The sequence below is a fragment of the Tachypleus tridentatus genome, chromosome 13, assembly GCF_004210375.1.
Source record: "Tachypleus tridentatus isolate NWPU-2018 chromosome 13, ASM421037v1, whole genome shotgun sequence".
NCBI classification, from domain to species: Eukaryota; Metazoa; Arthropoda; class Merostomata; order Xiphosura; family Limulidae; genus Tachypleus; species Tachypleus tridentatus.
Genome location: NC_134837.1, coordinates 19,746,081 through 19,771,407, shown reverse-complemented (window position 1 = coordinate 19,771,407; position 25,327 = coordinate 19,746,081). Strand labels below are relative to the sequence as shown.

At 29.7% G+C, this 25,327-nt stretch overlaps 1 protein-coding gene across 2 annotated transcripts in view; it reads left to right on the top strand.

Annotated features, from left to right (window-relative positions):
- The window catches only part of knk (cytochrome and DOMON domain-containing protein knickkopf), a 98,795-nt gene extending 77,983 nt beyond the window's left edge, over window positions 1-20,812 (top strand). For both annotated transcript variants that reach the window (XM_076475101.1, XM_076475102.1), the window contains 5 exons: window positions 2,987-3,166; window positions 4,417-4,610; window positions 15,110-15,170; window positions 17,133-17,302; window positions 20,484-20,812. In XM_076475101.1, the coding sequence (XP_076331216.1) occupies window positions 2,987-3,166; window positions 4,417-4,610; window positions 15,110-15,170; window positions 17,133-17,302; window positions 20,484-20,624 (746 nt within the window). In that variant the 3' untranslated portion in view covers window positions 20,625-20,812. The remainder of the gene's footprint in view (window positions 1-2,986; window positions 3,167-4,416; window positions 4,611-15,109; window positions 15,171-17,132; window positions 17,303-20,483) is intronic.
- Window positions 20,813-25,327: the final 4,515 nt, after the last annotated feature.

The window sequence follows — 25,327 nt, the reverse complement described above, 5'->3', positions numbered from 1 at the left end:
CAAAACTATATTATTTATAACCCGTAGAAAGTCAAGATTTTATTCTATCAAATGAAGTGTTACATTATGTTATTTTCTCTATGGAGAATTGCCCATTTCACTTTACTGTAAGGTTTAATCCCATAGGAAACACATTAGCTTTTTAGATAAATTTGTAATTACTCTTGCCATGAAGTTAGCAAACCATACAAACTGTGATAGTTATGGAATATTGCTTGTTTTTGTATGTTACTACTCTATGTTTTTGATGTATTATGTATTTAAAGAATTTATTTAGTGCAGTACTGCTGTTAACATAAAATATTAGGGTCAAGTTTCATGAACAGTCAATAGTAAAAGAAAAAGAAGGCCCGAGCAACCTTTTTCCTTATTTTCAATGTATATTCTTTATTTATTGCTATAAAAGTAACTAAAATGTAAAAATAGGAAACTCTTTAGGTTACTTGAGGCTAGATTAGATAAAATAAATAATAATAATCCTTGTGAGCAGCACATTCACAAAGTGAGTTACAGTTTATAATGGTGTTAATAGTAGTTAGACATGGTTCAAAGGACAATAAAATTTAAGTATGAATAGATGTATGCTGTTATGAGTTCAAAGCTTTTTTGGATAAACAAATGTAGGTTCATGTTACAATCTGAAGTCATTCAAGAAAGAAAGGGTAATTTAATTATTTTGATCTTTGTTTGGTGGAACAGTAGTCTAAACATTTTAATACTTCTTTCAGGAAAAATATATTCAGTGTATTTTATTACCCTTTCTAAGGATAAGAATGTTATTTAATTTTAAGGCTTTAGTCATTCTGTTTTATTCTTGTACTGTTGGATGGTATGAATGTGAATTAGTGCTTGCAACCAAAAATATTGGCTTTGTAGATTATGCTTGTAAAGGTTTATAAGTGTTTTTCTTATATTCCATTTATGTTTAATTTCGAGATTTTTATACATTTTTCTGATTGTAAGTGAGTTTGTGTTAGTTCAGTGAAGGAGGATTTAGACTAATATAGTCCAATGTAAATTGAATCTTGTCACAAATGTTTAACAAATAATTTGTTGCATTAAATTCCAGAAACAGCTTTTCAAGAAGTTATCTTTTCCTGCTTCCACTACTATGGATGTAAACTCATTCCTTAAGCTAATGTGTTACATTGATATTTTGATGATAAAGAACCTTTGGAACACTTACAGCATGGCTTGGCCTGCATGAGGCCAGTATCAACACCCTTGAGCCAATTTGGCTTTATGTAAAAAAAGTTAGAAGCTCACAAAATTGACATGAAACTCAACTGAACTATGTATGTGGGATAATACATGATATTTAGAACAATATTCCACAATGATATACTGATAAGCTGTTGGAAGCATTAGGAAGGAGTAATGTTCTGTGTAAATGAAGGGGTTGACATGCAGAATAGTTGTGTATTGTACAGTTTGTTTGCTTTTTTTTTTGTGTATTTTTTTAGTAATGATTTATACCATTAATAAATTAACAGTCTAGTTACTATTAGGTATTGTTTGTGACTACTTTACGTGTATCACATGAGCATGTTTTAGATTATTCCATTATTCTATACATAGGTATATCTCGCAGAGGGAGTTGTAGGCTTCAGATATGTTGAGCTCTGTTTACAAGTTTAATCACCTGTTTATTTTAGTGTATAGAACATAATTATTTTCAAGTATACAATGCAGCAAAAATTATGTGGATATTTAATTATTGATAATAAATTATGTACAGTTTATTTTCAACGTCTAAAGTGTAAGCAGTTCCAGTGAAACGGTAGTTGAATGATTTCAGTTTTTGTTGCTCTATTCTCATAATTATGACCAACTGTTCATTTTTGTTCTGCTATATAAGAAAAATAGTTATCTGAAGTTCCAGAAGTGTGGAGAGGATGTCTGGCAATACATATATTATACTTAGGATAAACAATTTATAGATTTAGTGCCTTTTTTTTTTTACAATAGTGTTCTCGATACAGTTTGTGAAAAAGTGACAAGTAAACAACTTTTCATAGTTATTATAGTATGTGCCTTAGTAATGGATTCATTTTTCAAAAAGCATAATTTTTTAATAAAGTGAAACATGAATGTAACAATATGATGTTTCTATTGCATGTTTTGAATCTTTAAAAGTCTGTCTTTAATAATCTAAATATGAATTTCTAATAAGTTAAACACAGAAACTCTTCTTTTGTCTCTAATGTAACACGTTATTCATCTATCTTAATATAACTATTTCATTTTCCATACATATTTTCTGTTGCTCTATTTTCTTTTTGTATTCAGATTCTTTATTACAATTTACGTCATTTTTCTTCTGTAATTACCATTGTGCTTGTTTTACATGTCTAGATTACTGAAGATGAATAATGAAGATTCCCAAAAGTTTAATAAATACGTCATATTATTACATTCATGTTTTATTATTAAATAGGTATCATGTTTTTTATACTTACTGTGAATGTCGAATAATGCATATGAAACCCAGAAACCTTTTAAACAGGTTCTAGTAGGATGAGAAGAATGTATTCTCAAGAAGTCTGGTATGGATATTAAAACTTTAATTAAAATAAAGTAGAGAACAACGTTTTGACCTTCTTAGGTCATCTTCAGTTGCAAACCCTCTTTGTTAACCTGAAGATGACCTAAGAAAGTCAAAACATTGTTCTGTACTTTATTTTAATTGAAGTTTTAATATGTATACTAGCTGCTTTGAGAATACATTTTTACTTCAAGTGGGTTTCTTGTCATCACAAAGATGAGAAGAAGTAATCACCTGTATGTGAATCATTAATTTGTTTGGTCTGTCTATATTGTGTGTAATTTAAGTGGAAAATAACTTAGATTACAAGTTTACCTTGATAATAGTATATGACTTTTAAATATAGAAACTTTTTATTAAAACAAATAATTTTTTGGGAAATACCTGGATGAAGAGTTTTCTATTTTACCATCACTTACAGCTACTGCTTGTTTCTTATAGGTAATGTGAAGATAAACTTAGGGAGGCCTGAAGCTAAAAACTGTTTTCACTTTACCAGGCATCTAAAGAAAATGAAATTAAATACATGGGGTCCACTCCGTGTTAAGGAACGAAATTTAGACACATTTGTTGTAAGACTTGGTCCAAGTGGAGGACAAAAGGGCTATATGGGTTACACAGGTAGAATATATTTCAGCTTATTTGCTTCATTCTCTAGCCTGAAAACAATTACAGAATAATCAAATAGTAATGTAACAGTTCAGGAGTTTACTTTTAATTTAATATTATACTTAAATCTTAATGTTTACAAAAATCTTTGTTTAAGTTGTTTTACTTAACATAGATAAGTATTTTTTACTTTGTTTATGGAACTTATAGGAATTCACAGTATACATAAAGTAAACAAACATGAGTTAAAGAATTATTAATGTATGGTATGGATCAATTTAAAAAAACTGTTCATGCTAGAGGTGGTTGTTACAGTTGAACAGAAAAATAATTATTTGGCATTATAGTTGAGTTTTAGACCGTTCTTATTCCAGAATTCTGAAAGTGAGGAAACTTAAAGGTGTGGGGAATAAAGTTTTTGGTTTTAAATTAAGGAAGAAACTTACAGAAGATAAATTAAGAATCTTTAAGGATGAACCAGATATTGAATGTGATTTGTTGGGTGGTTTCTCCTTGTGTAAAGTTTTGTAGTAACTGAGATACTGTATTCTGGGAGATGTAGCTTTCACTGAACTATTTAAGTGAACATTTTATTCTGTAAAAAGCAGACAAATTTCAGAAGTTATGCCCTTCACCCTTGTCTTCCATTGATATAACCACTGGGTGTAAAATAATTGCTTCTTTGTATTTAGTACAGGTGTAGAACAACTAAGGTACACATATAATTTTAGTGTTAAGACAGCCATATTTGATAATGCAGATAAATTGTAGAAAATTAGTATGTTCATTTTATAATTGCACAGTTGAATCCTGAAAAATTAATACACGTATTTTATAATGGAATTATGGGACAATTAGTATCTATAACTATCTCCAGGTTCACATTAGTTGTAAAAGTAGTAATGAATTTATTTTATTGTTCTGAAAGATTTACTTTACTATTTTGTGTGTGTGTTGAAACTGCTTAACTGTTGATAAATCTTTCAGAGAAGCTCATTTTATGTGATATTTCTTATACATTTTTGTTCTGAGATTGTTTTATATACAAAGCTTTAAGATTAGACCTGGTTTTTAATGGTATTATCTCTCTGGTATTTCAGTATTTTTAATTTTTTTCTTTGTTGTATAAATATTTTAAATCATATAATTCAGTTTTTTTTTTTTTAAATCATGTAATTGTGTTTTTTTATATCTATCTTATAATATAAAACATCAGTTTTATTTTGAAGTGGTTAAACCACATGTGAAATTTCTTTTATAAGGTATGGCTTCCCAAGGAAATGTTTTCTACATTAATGGTTTAATGGCTCCTGAACTATATGTGAAAAGAAACAAGAAATACATTTTTAAGATAGAGACTGGCAATGACCCCCAAAAAGCTGAAGTGTATCACCCATTTTATATAACTGATGATGTGAATGGAGGATACTCAAAGTATTCTGGAGAGGAAAGAAAGGTAAGAATCATAAAATTATACAGATTAGAAGATACTAAAGGAGTGAGATAAGAATCATAAGAGAAGTTATTTTAAAGCATCAAGTCAGTTGTTGAAGAGCACAAGAAAAGGAACTTAAGAATGAGACCTTGAGAAACAAATTTTTGTATTTTGAAAATGCTGCTAACAGCACAAGAACACAATTGATAACCTAAAATAGAGCAATCACAGAAGTGTTTGTAGTTTGCCTGTAACTCATAATTGTGATTATTTATCATTAATTGCTATTATAGAGTTTCTGGTAGAGTTCATGGAACTTAACCTAGAAAAGATTTACTGTATAGCATTAGATATTCTGCTTAACTATTTCACTATAAACTCAGTTTAATATATACGAGTTCATCTACACGTTTGCACACATTAAGTATTTGCACTATAACTTTAATAAAGCATCTATCTATATCTTTACAAAATTTGTTAGATTTTTAGTGAAGGTTATATGTATTTTGTATAAAAATCACATTTTTTAATGAAATATTGTTACCAAAGATTTGTTTGGAAAGTAGTCTGTTTTCTTATTGGTCTGAGTGCAAAGTGATTTTATGATATGATTAAAAACTATTCTTCATCTCCAAAATCTCATATGTTATTTGCATAATCTCTAAAACCTCCTAAATACATTTCAAACATTTGTTTTCACTAAGACTTTATATTTTGTCATTTTCTATACTTTGATTATGTGGAGTCTGTCACTTGACCAACCTCTTATTCACATAAAAAAATTAGGAAATAAATATAAATTATGCTTTTTTGTGTTCTAGAATGATTCATATTAGAACATGAAAATACAAATATTTAATCTAAGTAGCTTAAGTATCATTATATATTTATTATTTTTTTATTATAAAATTGATTGTCTAGTCATGCCTAGTTAACATCACAGAACTCGCATTGACGTGCACGTGCATTCATGTTACATATACAGTAATATAAAACTAACCTTTAGTCTTCCCTGCCTTGGCTGTGTTTTAGTGGACTAGTATTTTGTAATATACAGTCACATTTCAATTAGTATACATTATATATATGTATATATAGATTATTACTATTTAGAAATAAGTTATTAAGCTTACTTTTCTTAAAATGTAGAACAATAAATCAGAAGTAAAGCAAACAATTGTTTTCTTTCTACAATCTTTGTACATGATTGTTGCTGGACATAGGTTGCTAAGCCTTTCAAAATTTCATAAGTGAAGAATATCAAAAATATTTTTAGGTTTTATATATCTATATTTGAATAACCAGAAATTCATAAATAACTACATCGATACCATACAATCCCACTATAACTTAAGTTTAGTAACTAAAATATATTAGATATTAATAAGTATGAAACTTTGAGCAGACTAAAGACACAACCTACCTCCTTGAAAAGTTGGGTTGAAAGAATATAGTAGACTTTTCAAAGATTAAAATGGATGAAAAAACCACTATGGATACATTCTGAGCTGTTGATTGGTTGTTCACATGTATATAAGAGTATATAATATATATATATAGTATAGTATGGTATATAATAGACTTTCAAAAAAATGGAAAGAGTTGAATGGGGCCACCATGTTTGATTCAGTACATATGCCATACCTCAACAAGATAAAAAGGTATGAGGTTCTTATTTTATATTCTAGCTTGTCATTATTAATAATCTGTGTTCCTAATTTATACAAAACTACAGACTTAGTATTTTGACATCAGAAACATCTAATTTTAAACAGTGCTGCATTCAACATACTACGTGACTCACTAAAATCCATATGTAGGTGTGTTCTTTTAATATTTACTTTTAAATTAAGAAATTAACTAATACATTTAGAATACTAATAGCAAAGTTTGAATTGTAATCTATAATTTGATTCAACTTTATTGACATAAATTCATAAAATAGTAGTTCAATAAAATTTTGAATGGAAGACAACAAATGTGATGACATGGCCTTTGACCTTTGACCCATCATTGTAAGGGTTAAGAGAATAAGATAGTAATTATGAAATTAAACTTTAGAAATTGGGAGTATTATGATCCAACTGGTAGCTTAAAACCAATGCACTAATTACAGACCTGTGATGGCTTTATTTTCTTGACATTTATGTGTGTTCTACACCTGTATGCTGAATCTGAAAATCATATCCGTTTTTTCTCCATCACGTACAGAGTTTTCACAAAACACCATATTTACTTTTACATAAATGAATCATTTTCATTAAAATAAGGTCACATTTTGTTTTGCTTAAAAAGTTGACAACCACTGGCTATAGATCTGAGATGTGAGAGTCTTACTGACTGTTCTGTAACTCATGAAAAACACATCACTAGTATATAAATGGTTAACAGGCAACATGATGTGTCATTTCTTGTAGTATTTGTTTGCATGTGTACTTTATTTAACATTACTTTTTTCTTTTCAATATTTATTCATTGCTGTGGCAACAAGAGGTTGTGTAAAAGACCCAAACATATTCTGTTAAATTTGGTGTAAGAAAACGAAGGCAGATCTTCCAGGATCTGTCAAAAAAGCATATTACACATATTTTTGGGAAAAACATAAGGACCAAGAGAAATCATTGACTTTACACACAGTTGCACCATTTGTGTCAAAGAGTTGAGAAAATGAACTAAAGGTAAGAAAAGGTCTTTGTCTTTTGGAATTCCATTGTTCTGATGTGAGCCTAGAAACCATGGAGATGACTGCTATTTTTACTCATGTAATATGCAAGATTACAACACTGAAAATAAAAAGGAAACTTCTGAACTGAACCTTCAGTCTTCTATAAGACCTGTTACTGATTGACTTGATGTACCTCTACTTATTCCACCAAATACTTGATACAGTTTCATCTGATTCTGAATTTGATGTCATTAGGAATGATGATGAGGACTGTTTTCATCCTAAAATATCTGATGAACCACAACTTTTCACACAAGGTGAACTTAATGATTTGGTGAGTGATTTTTGGCCTTCCAAAGGGTTTTTCAGATTTTGGGGTCCAAACTTTGGGCTGAGAACTTACTTACTCGAGGGACATAATTTTACTTGCATAGTAATCATGAGAAAGAGTTTATAATGCTTTTTGAAAGAAGTTTCACTGGTTTATTGCAACAATATTGCTGAATTAATACCAATGCTAGGAACTGCAATCTATGAACTAAATGAATGATGATGTTCAGTGATTCCTCCACAAGAAAAGTCCAAACAGTGTTCTTCTTTGCCAAAATAACACACATGCATCTGTTCCTGTTGCTCATTTGAAGTAAATATACACAAATCTTAAACTTATTTTTAATAAGGTCAAATATAAAGAACATGGTTAGCTACATTATAGAGGCATTGTATGTGGTTGGGTCAAAAGTCTGTTTATACAAAATTTCCATGTTCTTTTGTGTGAACTGGACAGCAGAGCATAAAATCATCACTGGATAAAGAAATAATTGTTCTGCTTCCTTTCTATCTGGGCAATTTACCAACTCTTTTAGAAGTAAAAACTTAAGAATAAAATTTTTGTTAGGCCTTAGATAATGAAATTGACTTCAGATGAACAGTTCTAAAGGACAGTGGGGAAAGTTGAAAAAGAAACATGGGTTATCTCTGAGGATGTTGTTTATAAATGTTTAGGAAACAACAAGGACCCAAATTATGAAAGTATTGTCAATAACATGCTCAATAAATATAAAGATTTGGGTTGTAATTTGAACTTGAAAGTTCATTTCTTTCACTTGCATATTGACTATTTCCCCCAAAATCTCTGTGCCATCATCAAAAAACAAAGGAAAAGGTTGCATCAAGACATCAAGGAAATGGAGAGGAGGTATTGGGAATGTGGAACATCAGCATGATGGCTGATTACTGCTGGTCATTGAAAACCAGATGCTATACATAAATAAAAGACCATACCATGTAGTTTTAGGCTAAAAAGGATAAATATGATAAAAAAAAATCAGAATGAGTTAGGATGCATTTTCATTTGACATCAGCATTCTTCTCTTTTTTTAAGTTTGTGTTTTTATTAATAAGCATAATAACAAAAAATGTTCATTGTGGTAAACAAATTAATAATTTGATTTATGTAAGTTTTCCAGATTTGTAAAAATTCTTTACATGATAAAAAAAACACTATTTTTGAAACCTGCATAGCTGAATTATGGGAAATCCATTACTAAAACCAAAACAACTTTTATGAAGTTTAACTTCACAGGCTTATGTTATTAATCACATCTAACATTATGCATCACGTATATGATTATCAGCTTTTAATATGAAAATTCCTTTGCAGTAAGTCACATAAATAACAAATTATGATTTTTCCAATATTTCTACCTTCTACAATTTGACCTTCTAGATGAATGGTTGGGCCATGCTTCTGTGCAGCTGACCAAGATAATGATTGTAAAATGAGACTGTTTGTGTACTGCCTTGGCCATTTTTACCAACCTATAATGACTGCATTAAGCATTAAAGTTATCTTCACAAAATTGAGCATACATTTAGTAAGCATTACAAGTCTGTTGTACGTAAAAAATCTGAACTTTTAATTAAGTAGTTTTGTAAAATTTCTGTGTGAATCAATAAAGCCTTTACTGAGTCAGTCTGAGTTCTAGAAGAATTTCATTTTAAGAATAAAATACTCATACACATCATATGAATAACCTCTAGAACTTCCTAAATGATTATCAAACGTTTTTTAAAGTAAAATGTTATATTTAATCTGTTATTTTCTCTGCCTTAACAGACTCTGGGCTCAGTACATAATATAATAAAAAAGTATTTGAAATATCTAAATTACCCATTTTTTTGTTTTAGAATGACTGTAATATACAATTACACATCATTTATTTTTGGTGCTAAAGCTAATAGTTTAAAAATGTTATTTTAAGTTAAATTTACTACTTTAAAGCTGCACTTAGTGGATAGCAAAGACAATTTATCATGAAATTTCCTTGTGTAAACAAAGGATCAAGTGATCAGTATGTTTGGTCAAATTACAATCATGCTGCATTTGAGATGTGTGTGTGTGAAATCATGAGTATTTTTTGTTTAGTTTTTCACTTAAATTTTACTATCTAACCTAATAAATTTCCATTTTAAATTTTAGATAATTCTAAAAATAAATAATATACATGAAAACCAGAAAGTCAATACTTGCATTTGGGTCTTTTACTTTTTCAAAAAAGTTAACCCTACCTTTTTTATAGGGTTATTGATAGTATCAAAATATCAATACAGAAGAATGTACACTGTCCTAAAACTATTACAAATTATTTGGCTTTCTAACTAAGCCTAAGTGGGTCAAAATAGTTTCATTAGCTGGCTGAGGTGATCTAGGTGAAAGTAACAATAAAACTGTAGGCTAAGTAATTCACAAACTGTCATAGGAATAAGCAAATCTTATTGTCAGTAAATTAACATATTCTCTTTTTATTAGTTATAAATAAATAGCAAATAGAGAGTTATTGTCATTTCTTAAAATACAGGGTGTTGCATGTGGGTTTGACTATCTAGTCTGTATCTCAGTAAGACAAAAACAAAAAATTGGAGACTAAATATAATTATGTCTTAGCACAAGGTCATATAGGTTAAGAAAGAAATTATAAAATGGGCTATTTTGAGCAAAAACATGTCACATGATACAGAAAAGTGAGGATTGAAAATTTATTGAAGTATTCCTTCTTGCAATTATCACCTGTTACATGAGCCAGCCAAGTATCTTGATGTGGATTTAAAAAAAAAAAGTAATTCTAGAAAGATTAAGGTTATTTCTATTATATTAAAATACAACATATGGTACTACTTTCATGGTCAGGGTGGTGGACCAGACCTGTGACTTGACTTGAGACCAAGGGGAATTTAACTTTTCAATGTAAAATAAAATGGTATAGCAATGAAACATGCTTGAAATATTCTAGATGTGTTTGTAAACATGATGGTTAAAGTGTAGCAGTTATGCTAAACCATGGATCCAGGTCAGATGAGTGAAGAATTTATTCAATGATATCCCAATCAGTATTGCACAGCAGCTGAATCAGAGATTTGTCAGTTGATTACTGCATTAACTGACAAATATAAAAGGAATGAACACAATAACATTGTTACCTTCAAATAGGAGAATTGGAATTATATATAAGAAATTATTAGTTTCAGTGCTAAAGTTGATGCAGATGCATTATGAGATGACCTCCCTAGCAATTAGCAAATTGAAAATGTAATGAAGAATAATTATAAGAGGAATAGAATAATGTACAACCATATTATAATAAATATGGAAACTGGTGATTTAGGGTTATTTTAACAAACTCAATGAATGAAACTTAGCAAAACTTCTAGAACAACTACTTATTGACCATCCTATGTCCAGTACTAAAAGATGCTGAACTGGCCCATGTGGCAGATGTTAAAATTTGTATAATATTTAAATTTTAGTACCAAGTTCATTGACATACATTGATAAGAAAGTAGTTTATTTAAGCTGGAATGCAACTCTCTTAAAACAGCTTGTGATTTACACTTTGATAGGATTAAAACAACTCCTTTTACATGGTTGAAAGTTTATAAAAAAAGTTTCTCTTTTTATAAGCTTCAACATAAGTTCATAGTAATTGGCCCATGTGAGTTTTGTATGACTTTTGACAGAAATCGAACTTTCCTAAAGGCATTGCGATCCTTCTGAATCTTGAGAGAAATTGTAAGGGAGGTTAGAATAACCAGTTGTTAGAATATATAAGCCAGAACTTCAATAAATTTGTAACTCTGTTGTATCACTCCTCATTTATTTTATGTGCATGGTTAATATAAGTGAAACTTGAGTTTGAGAGTAGCCTATTATGTCACTGGTCCAAGTATAAATTCTCTGCTCGATATAGTTATCAGGCATTAGTGAAGCATATTATGTTCATGTTTGCTGTCTTGTTGTGTGTGTCTATAGAATTCTACAGAAAAGAGATGTCTACTTCTAAAATGGCATCAACAGCCACTTTTGTATTCATGATGTATTTAATACTTATGAAGAATGTCTGTGTATTTTAAAGAAGAACAGGTAAAATAGTTTTGCTTTAGGGCTGAAGATTGCAGAACCATAAATACTGCATAGAAGCACAACACAAGTATTGATACATTTTTTAATATATTTACATGCTAGAAGTTAGTATTGGTTAAAGTACATGCTTTCTTTCCTCCATTTTTGAAGTCCCCTTACAGCATGTATATCAATGTGCACTCCAGGTAGTGTAGCAGTAACCTCAATTCCATACCACTGACCATAAGGAGACAATCATTTACATGTATCTCTATCTATATTTTATTTTTAATGCCAGGAACCCATTGTAAATAACATGGTTTTTGTACTGTTACTTCCAGTACTATTATATGTTTGAAGATTTTGCCACTAGTCCTGGTACAAGCCATCATCCTCACTCCAGTAATGTCCTTAAGGTTCTTCTGGTAATAACCTTTGGTTTAAATAGCATGTGTGCTTTCCATATACTTTTAATTCACTTCCATACTTCCAGCATTACTTCTGTTATATCATTTCTTTTTCCCTCAGTCTGCATGCTGTTTCATTATGAAAGTTTACCTGGTTACCTAAGAGCTGCAACTATACCAGCTAAGTGGTTTATCTTCTCAGTAAGTAATGTGCCGCTGTAGTCTTAAATATAAGTCATTATCAGAGGAACCTTTGAGTCTCTTAAAGGCTTTACTCATATTCTTTGGACAAAACCTGTCTTCTGGTTTATGATGAGGTTTAGGGAATCTGTCAGGAATATGATCCTGTTGTGGTCTTCATTTTACTAGTCAGATTCTGATCTGAATAGAATGCAGTTTAGTTTTGGTCACTGTTCATTCAAATACTGTCTCTCTACATTGCTGCCCTTGTATTCACTTATTTCCTAATTGAGCCATCTGTTGGTGTGATTAGTGTCATTCTCGGCTCACATGCCCATCCCTTGACTCCAGCTGTGGTGACCTTTACTTCCACATCTTCCTAAATCCACTCTATAATCTTTGTTTTCTAATGGATACATTTTCTTGAGCCTTATTGATCCATAATTTGATTCTTTTCATTCTCTGTATTATTGTGTTTGCCCTTTTTCATATGCTGAAATAGTGGGTAAAATGTGGTTGTGGTCACTCTGAGTGGTGCTTGGTTGGTTATAATTCTTTATCTCATATTACTGTTGATAAAATGAAGACAGAAGTACAGGGTGTTGGTTTGGCTGCTCCTGTTACAGTTTTTATTGCTGCATTCTATACCTTTTATAAACTGGTAATTGTCAACTTTGCTGTTAATGCATGCATGGAAGTGGATTAAATACTCATTTTAGTCATGACTGTTGTTCTCATCAGAATTGTTAGAAAGAACTTGTCTGTGATTATTCTTTCAAATTATCAGTGCATCATTCTCTGATTCATCTCAACACCCAGCAATGTGATAGAGATCATATATGAAATTCCTCTGTTTGCATATGTCAGATTGAAGAGAACCATCTATGTGAGATCTGTAAGTTAATATCTCAACAGGCTTTGTCTGCATTAAGGATAAAAACAAAAACGTTTTTTAGCATAATGAAAGATGAGATTTTTATTAGAAGTTTCAGCTGATGAAAAGGGCAATCAGGATTACTGACAGGATTTGAACCTGTAATACATAGATTGTAAATTGAGCACCCTAACCATCAGACCATGCCAGGCCCACAGTATAAAATGATGACATCATACATTAAAATTTTTTAAATATACATAAATAAAAAGTAACTATGATTTTTTTTCCTTTTGAAGTTTAAGGTATAATAGCTTCTTCATAAAATCTGAAAGGTGATAATAAATTTGCAAAGATAAAAAAAGTCACTAGGAGACATATTTGAGTTACAATAAAAAATTTTAAATTTTGCAGTTTGTGTCATTCATATGCTAGCTTGCATGACCTTGAAGGTTGTAACTTCTGAATCCTAAACTTAATTACTTGTTTTATACTATCACTGCTTTGATGTGCATGGGGTATCACATATGTCTTCAACTTGCTTTACTTTTATTTAGTTTCTGGGATGTAGTGATTGCAACATGTGATATATAGAAAGTCATTAGAATTGCCTTGTTGTAGTTGCTTTATTTCTTATGGTAGATGATGTCTATTCTGGCCAAGAGGTTATTGCAGTAATATACAGCATCCAGGTTAAATGGACTGGTATTGCAATATCCTATGCTGGTCAAGTATAAAGTTGAATAAATGTATGGATTCAACAGGTAAACTTCCTTTCTTTAGCCATGTTTGTTTACAACAAGGTTATAGAGTGAAGAATAGCTTTTAAGTGTATTGTATTTATTTTCCCAGGAGTCTGTTTTAAGAAGGCAAAACTATGGTACTAGGCACATCTTCATAAAAGTTACTATCTCTTCATGTGCACTAGTATTACTGCATTTACCTTTGTTTATTCATTGATAAGGATTATTTTCATTTTTACAATTTTTTTTCAGTCTCATTATTTTACACAGAGTAGAAAATCTTGATTATTGGATCAGAATTATTATTCTCTTTACTAAACAAATCTGTAGTTACCTGTAGATCTGTCTGTCTGTAAGGAAATCAGCAGTTTTTACCTGAAAATACCACACTACCATTGGTGTCTACTGTTGTACTTCAATGAGTAGTTTTTGCCTGTTACAACACTCATTGTACAGAACAAATCGAAACCAATGGATGAGATCACTAATTTTTGTTTCTAATACATATGGTACTCTCCCTGTAGTTAGTGGAATTATGTCTTATAGCATTTTTGTGTATTTTCTTTTTATGGTATTAGGGACACTATAACCAATAGATTCATGGATTCTCAAGGAATGCGGTACTTAAATAGTTCAGAACAATGTACAAATAAACAAAACAGTGGGGTTCATATGTCTCACTGGTAACTCTATGGTTAATAGCCTATTGTTTTTTTCTGTGGTTTGAAATGGAAACCTGCTTTTCAGAGTCCTTGAATATTATTATTTTTGTGTCCATCTTGCTTTTCCTGATATTTACTTTATATTAACCTCTAGCTATATTTATTATTATGATGTGTCACTTGAAGGATACATGCTGGTCCTTACCCTGCTTACCCTTCTGTTTTCCCTTTCACTAACTTACTTTTTTCAGGCTAAACTTCTAAGTTCATTATAAGTTGCCCATCACAGCTAATTGCTAATCACTTATTCTAAATCTGTTTAATTATCTCTCACTTATGCCAGAATTCATGTAAATTGTTTGAAAATTTGTAAAAAATGTGCTACATAAACTATTATAAAATAACTTTCACTTTCAGTAATAGTTTAGTACATAATAAATTGGTTGTAATTTAGGACACTGGAGTATCCTTGACTGATAAAAATCGATTCAGCATTTTATTTGGGATTTAGTTTTAATTATAATCAATTGCAAAATGAGTTATGTGAGATTACATGATGGTTGAATCATTCATAGTTTTTCATTTTGTAGCACATCAAGGTATATGCTGGGATAGAGTTTGACAGAAGAGGACGACCACATCCTAAAGCTGGTTTGTTAACTCGTATTAAAACAAATGCTTTTGGCATATCATTCACATGGGTTATATATATACATCAGTCAGTTATTATAGTGGTATTAAGAACTTCCTCTAAAAATGTTTGTGGATGTATCTCTTAGTAATTCAAGCAGAGCAATTAACATGTTTGTCCAACCTTTTTAAACTAGTGGATTACATTTCTAGTTTTTTTAGGTATAAAACATATTAAATAAAGAATGCACAATCTGGCAACATAAAGCACATCAGCACTTGCATAACCACACAATCATGCTACTTTTTTATGCTCAATATACAATAACAGAGGCCATAGGTTGGCCATCAAGAAACAGATGTTGCATTTAAAGCAACAGGAAGTTAATGCAATTTGTTAGAATTTTAAATTTGTAAGAGGGCTGGAATTCTTTTACAGCAGGTGTCTGTGAGGTGCTGGTAATATATTCAAAGAAAAAATGGACAGCACATAATCCACTTGTTTTAAAATAATATATTCAAAAGAAGTCAAACTTATGTACAAAAAATCCTTTACACAATAGCATATCTAAAATTCTAAATAATTCTCTTTCCTTGCCCAAACATCCACACTGACTGATTCAATTACTTTAGAGACAAATTGAAAAGACAAGATATTTTTATCTACTTTGTTTGTTACCATACAATCTGTGATAAGTTCATTGACGTTACCTTACGGATTACCACAGTGTATCATGAACTTTAAATAATTACCTTCTTTCATAAAAATTCCACAGATTGGTTTATTGACTTTAGAACACCCTTTTACAAGACAGCTTATTCTTTTTATCTCTGTTAAACTGTAAAACTCACTTTAAAATATCACCCATTAAGGCTAATCACTCACTGCTTGCTAATTTCACATTTTCTAACCTCATGTTACCCTTCTGTTTTCCCTTTCACTAACTTACTTTTTTCAGACTAAACTTCTAAGTTCATTATAAGTTGCCCATCACAGCTAATCACTAATCACTTATTCTAAATCTGTTTAATTATCTCTCACTTGATTTTTTTTATTTGTATTATTAACTAGTCACACACACACATATACCTTGTTCACTGAGCCCTTGAACTTTCTATAAACTAGATGCCACAATGGAACAATACTCACTTAAGGTAATGACAAAAATACTGAAGATTTGAGTTGTCCACAATGTTATTAAAGCCTAAACATAAATCTAATTGCAAACACAATGTATGACTCATACAGAGCTATGTAATAAAATTTGTAACAGTTGACACTTTTGAAAGTCTTCAATACTCTTATCACGAAAAGTAAACAATAATTAAATAATAAGTTATGAAATAAATTAAATAATACACTAAACAGTCTTGTACATCCAACACATTTCATTAAAGACAAAACAGTAGTTCTAACCTGTCTGAATACAGCTAACATGAAATGTCCATTTTTCTTTCTTTCACAGGAAAAAAAAACCTCAACTATATCCTCTTCTCAACTTTGTCACAATACCATTTTGTTGGGGTTTAATAAGGAATGTGAATACATGTTAACCAAAACAAAGTAATGTTTTTCTTAAATTGAGGAAGAAGTTGATATATGGTAAAAAATAATGCAGCTTTAAAAGACAGAAAAAACACGCACATAATAAAATACATTTTATTTTACTTTTGTAAGTTTGATATATAAAACCTAAGGTCTTTTTTCTAATATTTGTTATAACACTTTTAAACATTTAACAGCATAAATGTGAAGTATTAAGCTATTTAAAAATTTTGTGATTAACCTTCAATTGAATGTCAAAATATAAAATAGACATGCTATGATCTATTACACTGAATGACTGTGTCATTAGTACCACCATATGGTCAACGTAAAATCTCGTACATAAACCATATATTTTAACTGTAAATAAACAGATGTATTGGAAAGACTTGTTATTATTTTTTGCTACTGTTTTAAATCCAAACTTCCTTCTACAGCTGGACGACTCTGTTTGTGGGAATATGACACATCAAGTTTAAGGAAAGCTGATAATTTTCCAAGCTTTCCTAAATTTCGCAAAACTCTAAAACTGGAGTGTGAAAATGGTGATCTAGCTATACTGGAATGGACACCAAACGTCACCATTCCTGATGTTGTTTATTATCAGGTAGGATTTTAAATAAATTACTTAGTAGAAAAATTTTTCTCTTAGCCTGTTTCTTGATGTGGCTAAGAGGCCTTAGTGGAAAATGTTAAACAATCAGAATTATTACACTGTGTAACACAGATTTTGTTCCTGGATAGTATGTGTTATTTCTAAATTTCTTATTTTGTAAAGGTACAAAAAATGGTTATTAATTATTCCCTTCAAACTTTGCTATTGTGACATGGATAATGAAATATAGAAATAAACCTATTTTCTATGTAAAAATGGGCAAATTTACACATTTTTCTTTACATAAAGTCTGAATAAAACAACATGTGAATCAAGATTTACATGTATTTATACTAAAGTTATATAAAAATGAATGAAAATGTTTAAAAGTGACTTGTTTTTCAAGTTTTATGACTGTAATGTAAATTACTTTCACATATAAGCCCTCAAATGCAGTTTCCCATTATGGTTTTGTTATGCACTCCGAGGTCACAATAGCAAAGTTTGAAGAGAAAAATTGGTCTTTTCCATATACTTTAGGCATAAACAATTAGGAAATAACACTTTCTGCCCAGGAACAAGAAAAAGTAAAAATTTTGTTACATAGTGTTATTCATAGGAAGTGAATATAAACTTGATATTATTGTTTTGACTTTTAAGCTAAATGTTTATATTAAACATTTTCTGCTTCTTACAGGATTTACGGGGTTCTTTTAATATATTTTAAAATGATGTAGATAGGTTCTTCACAATAAAGTGCACTCACCATTAGTTGTTTATTGCAAATGGCTAAGGTTGAGACCAGTTAAATATACTACAGTGATGACACTAACTTCTTATCACTAGATTTAATGCTGTTTCCTATTTAATATAATTAAACATTCATTAAAGAAGCTACAGTTAAATAACAAAATTAGTCTATTACATACAATCTTTATTTATAAACAGTTTCCAAAATAATATTATGACAAACTAGAGTCAGTCTGCTAAAAGATACAACTAGATGTGACAAAAAAATAAAAGCTGTGACCTAGATGTGTTTATTATGAAATACCTTTCTACCAGAAAAAAATATTTATCTATCTTTTGATGGCAACATCTCAGTATCAAAATATAGGCAATTACATACTATCTGCATCATTGTACCAATGAGTGTGCTAGACTAAATTTGAGAGTCCACAGTTCACATCCTGTATACTCTACACTTTTGAGCCACAAGTATATTAAAACAGTGGTTATCAAGTCACAGTTTACAATTATCTAGTAAGCTATTACTGAAAGTATTATTTATACACTATAACCACCACTCTAAATAACATAGAAAGATCACATTGTTTGTTTATATATTTTTTTTTGCAGTTAAGGAGATAATTGCTAACCGTCTATAAAATAAAGACTTTCTAATTTTGCTCACACTGAAATAGCTTTTTTTTTGTAAATACTTAAATCCTTTGATGGGATGTCTTAGTTTTATAAGATTTACTAAAACAAAGTCCATCTATGGGTAGAAAAGATACAAAACAAAACTGCCATATTTATTTATAAAGATTACACAATAATTCTGCTAATTTTACTGTCTAAAAGAGAACATAACAATAACATCACTTTCCTTTGGGTAAGAACAGGGCATGGTGTAATGATTACTGTACTAGAACTGTGAACCTCAGATAATGATCAGTGATGTTGAGAAAACCCACTTGTAGAGAAAAATATATATATAAAAATGGCTCATTTGGGTTGAGAAAATATTTTACGTAGAGGAGTGAACAAGGTTTCGACCTACTTCGGTCATCATCAGGTTCACAAAGAAAGAAAGAGATAACTGACCGGAAGCTGACCACAGGTTTGAAAGGGATTGTGTAACTGAGTGTCAGAATGCAGAGGGCAGTGTTAAATGTTTGAATATATAATTTTATATTATTTATTATATAGGTATAATGGTGTTCCTTTGTATTGGTTTATTTTGGGTTTAAGTTGTTGTATAAGTAAGACCTCTTTAATGTTGCGTTTGTTCATGTTTGTTTCTTTATTTAGTATTTGAGTGTTTTCTATGGTTATGTTGTGTTTATTTGACTTGCAGTGTTCGAAAACGTGTGAAGGTGACTTTTTATGTTCTTTGAATCTGGTTTCCATTTTTCTACTTGTTTCTCCAATATAGAAGTTGTGGCAGTTATCACATTGTATTTTATAAATAATGTTGGTGTGGTGTTTGTCGGTGTAGTTTTTACATAGTATAGATCTCAGTTTTGTGTCTGGTTTTTGAATATATTTGGTATTAACTGGAATGTCATATTCCAGTAACAAAATACTCCACAACTGAAGCCATGAGTATATTTGAACAGTGATGATCAAGTCACACTTTACAATTACAATAGCCCAAAAGTAAGTGATTGGTGTTGTTGAGTAGCTGTTTTTCCATGAAAATGATCTCACTGTGATATGTAATTTTATTATTAGACAAAGATTAATATAAATTTATGACTACTTGCATTCTGTTCAAACAGATGTGATCTATATGTCAACACTTGCACAGAAAATTTAAAACTGTATTCCTGAACAAAGATTTCTTTATTCAGAAGTCAAATATGGCAGTTTTCAACTATTACATTTGTATATAGAAAAGTGGTATGGCATGTTTAGTAATATATTTACCTCTCTGTATTCACTATAAAGTGTTTCTGATCTATTATAGGTTGAGTTAGGGCAGATGTAAATGAACAGACATGTTATTATCCCTTTTAAATCCTATGTAAGAATGGTTATTTCTCTTAACAGTCTAGGAGTGGTAAATTTATTTGGATGTGTTTTAAGTTCCTCTATAATCAATGTGGAATGTTTTCTTGCTTTTTATTATTATTTTCATGTAGGAATGATTGTTTCTCTTAACAGTCTGAGAGTGGTAAATTTATTTAGATGTGTTTTAAAATTCCCCTATAATCAACATGGAATGTCTTGTTTTTTCCATATTAGAAGAAACGAACCAGTATACAAAATACAACATATTTATGTTGAGGTGAAAATATTTTGAGCACAACACCTTTATGGTACTTATACAATTCTTCATTTAAAAAAGGTAAAAAAATTAGGACTCAACAATTGTTACCTGCTTGTAGTAATACATGTAGAAGTTTCTGGAAGTGACAACAAAGTAATAAATTCCATATTATACAACATATATTATCTATGTTTCCAGAGTTACACTGACAGGAATGTGGGGTGGAAGATTCGCGTAGTAGATGAGATCACCAGTGCTGGAACTCGGCTTCTATTGTCTGTTTTTTTTATACAGTTGGATTGTATTATACTGCTGTATTATTATTTTTGGTTTTCTTGACCAACCTTTTATAATTATTTTATTAACATAATTTTATAAGAAGACTTTTTTTTTTTTTATTTAGAAATGTATCTATTTATAAGCTAACTGTTTATTAGTTGGCTTATGTGAAAACTACTGTAGAGTACTATTGTGAACTTTGTGTAACAACAACAAAAAAAAAAAAAAAATAAAATTTTGAATATCCATTTCTGATTTGTGTATTTGAAATGTACTCTTCTTGGAAAAACCCTATGGGACTGAATGATTAATTAAGCAAATTGAAGAATACAGTAAGCTTAATACTATTGTTTTATGATAAATATAACTGTCAAAAAGGCATTCATACTATAAGAATTATGATTTTTTATTTTATGATAGTGCATAATTTATAAAATAAATTACATTATTTGCTTGGCTACATTTTATTTCTGAACCATGCAGTTAGCTTGCTTTAACCAGAAGTTATTGATTATTTGTATTCTCTTTGGTAGAAAAAAAAAGTTTTTCAACTTAAAGGTGTAGATCTTTACAAATGACATTACAAAACATAAATTGTGTAATCTTCTTTGTGTGAAAAGAATACACTATTTGAGAATAGATTGGTAAAACTCCTGCTATCAGTTTTATTTTTATTATGATTTTTATTAACATTCTCAATATAATCTTGTTTAAAAATAACTACAAAATTATTTTTATCATGTTTCAAAGATGAATACATATTTGAGGAAACTTATCTGTTGTTTTAAAACTTTCATTTCAGTTTTTTAAAGCAGTTAATCTGGTTAAATTTTAACATGTAAGATTATAAAAAAATAACAGGTTACTGCATACAATTTAATTATGATATATAACCTAGTGAATAACACCTCAAAATTTATAAGATGCAAAGCCAAGTTTTCATGAGGAATACTTGTGATCACATTTCAAATAATTATTAACAAATTAAATTTTCAAAATTATCAAGTTGACAAAAATGAGTTTTTTTATTAAGAACTAAACTTGTTAATTAATCTTGGTTCACTTGTTATTTTGCTGTAAATGTATGAAATTCAAAGAAGCTACTATTTTTAATCCATATCCAGAGGAAAAGTAATTCCCCATCATATCGACCTTATTCATAATTTTGCACTGATATATCCAAAACAAGTACATAGTGACTGAAATGCAAAAAACATTATGTACAACAGCTATTAGACTTAAAGAAATAGCATTTTATTCATCCATTATATACAGATTTTGTTGGATATACAAGAGAGTTACTTAGTTTTTTTTTATATACAAAACTCTTCAACTTAAGAATTATTATTTAGTTTATTTAGGATTGAAAATTTAATTTTTATATAGTTTTCCTAAAAGTAGTGTTAAAGTTAATTATTTTAAAAGTAATTGTTATTACAAGTGACATTAATTAACTTTAATAACTTGTACATTGTGAATGTAGTTTAATTGTTCTACTACTACTAGACTTTTGTAATATTGGCAGCATGTTACTTCAACTTTTAGTGTTTTTTATTATCTATAATAATAAAAGAGCTATATGTTTGTGTGACAGCCATAGTTAGAAGAAGAAGGAACTTAGAGATCTTTAAATCTGCATACAAACTAATTGGATTCTGAGGGTGTGTACCTGGTATTATTTTGTAGATTTAACACAAACATTTTCCCCATTTTTGCCCTTAAGCCCTGCAATTCTGTTTCCTGAAAGTGTATAGAAAAGTTTCTCTTTTTTTATTCTAATTTTCACTCACTGAATAACAAATGTATAGAGATTTTCTACAAGATAAAAAATTTGGAAAACACTGTGATAAAATGTAATAGAAATATGTGATATAAAATGTGATGTAAAATTCTCAGTGCAATGATAAGGTATTGAGATATAAACAAATAATTCGTAAGTTACAGCAAAAATATTTTATTATACAATAAAATATATGACTGCTATATGTTTATTGGGAAAAAGATACTTTAAAAGGATTCTGGCTGTTCCTTACATCCCAAAGGGTTCAAAATACACAGAAACACAGTTGACGAATAAAATATCATTCTAATAACTGGAACTTGGCAGATACTTTGGCTAGTGTCTAATATTATTACTGGATGGCTAGATGTATTTTTAGATTTTTCTGTCATTATAGATATGTGCAGATATGGAGCAAAAAATAAGAAGTTAGTGAAAGTAATAGAAACTTAGAGATATAGATCTAGATCATTTGCAAGTTTTGCTATAAAGAACATATAATGGTACAGATTGCATTGTAAGAACAGAAATAAAAACTAATAATTTGTCTTCTCAAGTAACTGAACCTACCTATATGAACTTAGGACAAAAAAAGAAACAGTTAAAGCTCTAGATACAACTGTGATAACAAAGTGTCAAATTTTTCTGCATATGTTTCACTTGTTTTTAATATATATTTCTAAAACAAGTGGATTGTGTGCTGTCTGTTTACTGTTCAAATTTATCACCACTAATTCACAGATACATTGTATAAAGAATCCTATTGTACACACAACCTAATCATGAGCAAGTGAGGATTATTTAATGGTGAAAGAAAACTTGAACAATAGCAAGACCAGGTCTACATATGCACAACTGTAGTGGTAGTGAAAATAGTATATAGATTATAATCACGCTATATAACCATGTTGACTAATTTTGATAAATGGATACAGAAAATCAGTGCTATAGGAAAGATTTAAAATAACAAGAAAAACAAGATAGAAAAGAGTAGCAACAAAACATAGAGGCGGAAACACAGGGAAGAGAGATAAAAAGGAAATAATAAGAGAAGGACTGAAAGGAAGTAAGGAAAAGATTACAAACAGAGAGTGAGAGAATAAGAACACAAATGGAGAAAAGGAGAGACAGCAAATAGAATAATAGCATAATCTGAGATTGCATATCTCACCCAAAAGAGAATGGGGTCAGGGCCAATCAACCCAAGTTTGATGAAAACAAAGATGACATGGATGGTTTCCTAGAGATAAAGGAAATATTTGCCCAAAGCCAGAAATGGGATAAAGGCAATGAGGAAGTCTATCTCAGCCAACTTCTCACAGGAAAAGGCCTACAAACCTATGCAGGCATGACATCAGAAGATGCCATAAACTATGAGAAATTAAAAATGGCATTGTTGAAATGTTACGAGCTTACCAAGGAAGGTTTTCATTGGGAGTTCAAGGAAGTCAAACCTAACACTACATAAACTGCATTTTTTCTGTGGCACGTCTATGACATTAATTCACAAAACAGACTAATATGGCCAAAGATTAAAATAGTTTTGAAGATCTGGCAGATCTACTAATAAGTGAACAGTTCATGATCGTGTCCTCAACTGATGTGCCACTATTCCTAAAAAAGAGAGTACTAAAAGACATGGACAAAATGATCAAGCTAGCAGAACAGTATATGGAAACCCTTTGAAGGAGTATAGCTGACAACACTCAGTGTCAACTTTTTTCTTTCTGATGTTGTTTTTGTTGATTAACTGCTTAGAGGGTGGAAGTTAAATGGCTGGCAGTACCTGATGTCAGTCTTTATTTTTTTGTTTCTTGTTGTTGAACCACTGACTAGAAGGAAAGCAAAACTCTGGAAGTACCTGCTGTTCTTTTTTTTTTTTTTAACTATTAATTCTTTCGTTCAGTACTGGTACAATAGATAAAAACATTGTAAGCCAGTTTTCTAAATCATGAATTTTATTTTTCAATTTTCATTTGATACACTTCTCCAAGTATAAATAATTTCAAAATGTACAATTGAATACACTTAAACTTCTCAGTAACTCATAATATCATATTTCTATTCATAAGCCATATGCCCTGAACTTACCACTGATGGTATTGGTGTATGTTTTTAATAACATTTAATAAAGCAAATGTTCTGATAGACAATATTTAAATTTAGATTACAAGACAATGCGTATGTGCACAACAGCAGTAAGTGTTTTATCATTATCTAACGTGGATCAACCTCATTTTTACAAATAACTTTCTGAGTTCAGCTGAGCAGTTATTGGAATTTACTAATTGATTAATCAATCAGTTCATAACTGATTACATTTAACTAACTGATTATTTTCATAAGATGGCTAAAAAACAAACTAAAACTTATAACGGTTTTCAGTAACCACAACTGGCAGAATACAGACAACTCATTATGCAGTTTTACACTTAACAAAATTAAACATAATGGCAATATTTCATTTACTTGGATAGTTGGAACAATTGAAAATATTAATGATTCTAAACACCTACTTTCTATTACTTGATTATCATCCTGATGTTTATTGATTTAATGATAATTTAAATTACTGGATATTTAGAATAATAATTAAAAACAGTATTAATCATGAAACTAATTATTATTTATTTTTGTAACCTTAACACTATGGAATAAACAACATTATGATATATGTCAATACACTTAGCACCAAAATGGATTTCACATATAAATTTAATATTATATACTCTTTAATATCTTAGTTTCAAAAAAGAAATATATAAGTTCTCAATATTCATTTCTCTATATCACATGAAGCTTCTCCACTCTGAATTGTTCAATTTATATATTTTTTACCCTATAGGATTTTCCAGTAGATATGTCTAAAATTAAGCTATAATATACATATAAAGACTTCAATCTTCCTGCTTTATTGAGATATTAAAAAGTAAAAGTTACACGGCATGTTCTTTCTATTTAAAAATAATAATAATGTTTTTGT